We start from the raw sequence: 1,081 nt of genomic DNA, 5'->3' as shown, positions 1-1,081 counted from the left end.
CTATTGACCTTTGACCCCCAGCTTCGACATCCCAACTCGTTTTCGGATTACCCCCCACGTCCCGAATAACGTGCCCGTACGTCGAGCCGTTTAGATTTGTGCCCAACTGTTGACGGACGCACGCACGGACGCACGGACTCACAATCATGCGATTCTACAAGCTGCATCTGACTATGTCAGATGAGCTAAAAAAGGAAAAAGGGGAAAATAAGTTCCCCAGCTGGGACTCGAACCCGGAATCCCGGTGTAGGAGACGGATGATCTAGCGATTACGCCACTGCGCCGTTAAGGGTATACACCATGGATTCACACGTACGTGATGTTGATCTGTACGCATCGCCATCTATTAATGAATAGAATTTTGATCAATTTTTAACTTTTTAACTTTTTAAAATTTTTGTTTCTGCCAGAACCACCTCACAGACATGCTGATTCTGAAAATATCTTTAGTTTTCCTCTAGGCTGCGGAGTTCTCTAGTTATGCGAGTACGGACTAATTCGGCTGAACAACTTTATATATATAGATTTTCCTCTAGGCTGCGGAGTTCTCTAGTTATGCGAGTACGGACTAATTCGGCTGAACAACTTTATATATATAGATGATTGTGTTTCACGATAAGTCATTATATTTTCTCACAAGGGAAATGAATTCTATAGTAGGTGATTGTGTAATTATTGGCTATGATGAAAAATAAAAGCACTTGCAATAATGCATCACCAGTCAGTATCGTACCGAATCGTCTGCAGTAAACTCCCATGATGGCAGACTCCTCGACCACTCTCATATCGCACATTAATGCCAACTCAAGTCCTCCTGCTACTGCGTAGCCATCTATTGCTGCTATAACAGGTTTTGAAATGTCCATTCTTGTAGGGCCCTGTCACGAAAATGACCATCTCCCTATATGGCTTCCAATTATTTAAATCTTAGCTATACTTAATTGTATTAATTAATGTAACAAGTGCCGCGGAGCGACAGTGCTCATCTAACGTCTACTGCGGTCACTCTGTGGTGGAGTGGTGGGATTCTAGTAAACCCTGTTAGTCAAAATGTGTTCTGACTACGTCAGATGAGCTAATA

General features: G+C 42.6%; 1 protein-coding gene across 2 annotated transcripts in view; it reads right to left on the bottom strand.

The window, feature by feature from the left end:
- The window catches only part of LOC106809902 (probable enoyl-CoA hydratase, mitochondrial), a 15,945-nt gene extending 15,072 nt beyond the window's left edge, over nucleotides 1-873 (bottom strand). For both annotated transcript variants that reach the window (XM_014813138.1, XM_014813139.1), the window contains exon 1: nucleotides 734-873. In XM_014813138.1, the coding sequence (XP_014668624.1) occupies nucleotides 734-866 (133 nt within the window). In that variant the 5' untranslated portion in view covers nucleotides 867-873. The remainder of the gene's footprint in view (nucleotides 1-733) is intronic.
- Nucleotides 874-1,081: the final 208 nt, after the last annotated feature.

Source organism: Priapulus caudatus, unplaced genomic scaffold, assembly GCF_000485595.1.
Source record: "Priapulus caudatus unplaced genomic scaffold, Priapulus_caudatus-5.0.1 Scaffold394, whole genome shotgun sequence".
NCBI lineage: Eukaryota > Metazoa > Priapulida > Priapulimorpha > Priapulimorphida > Priapulidae > Priapulus > Priapulus caudatus.
This window is presented reverse-complemented; position numbering and strand designations above follow the sequence as displayed.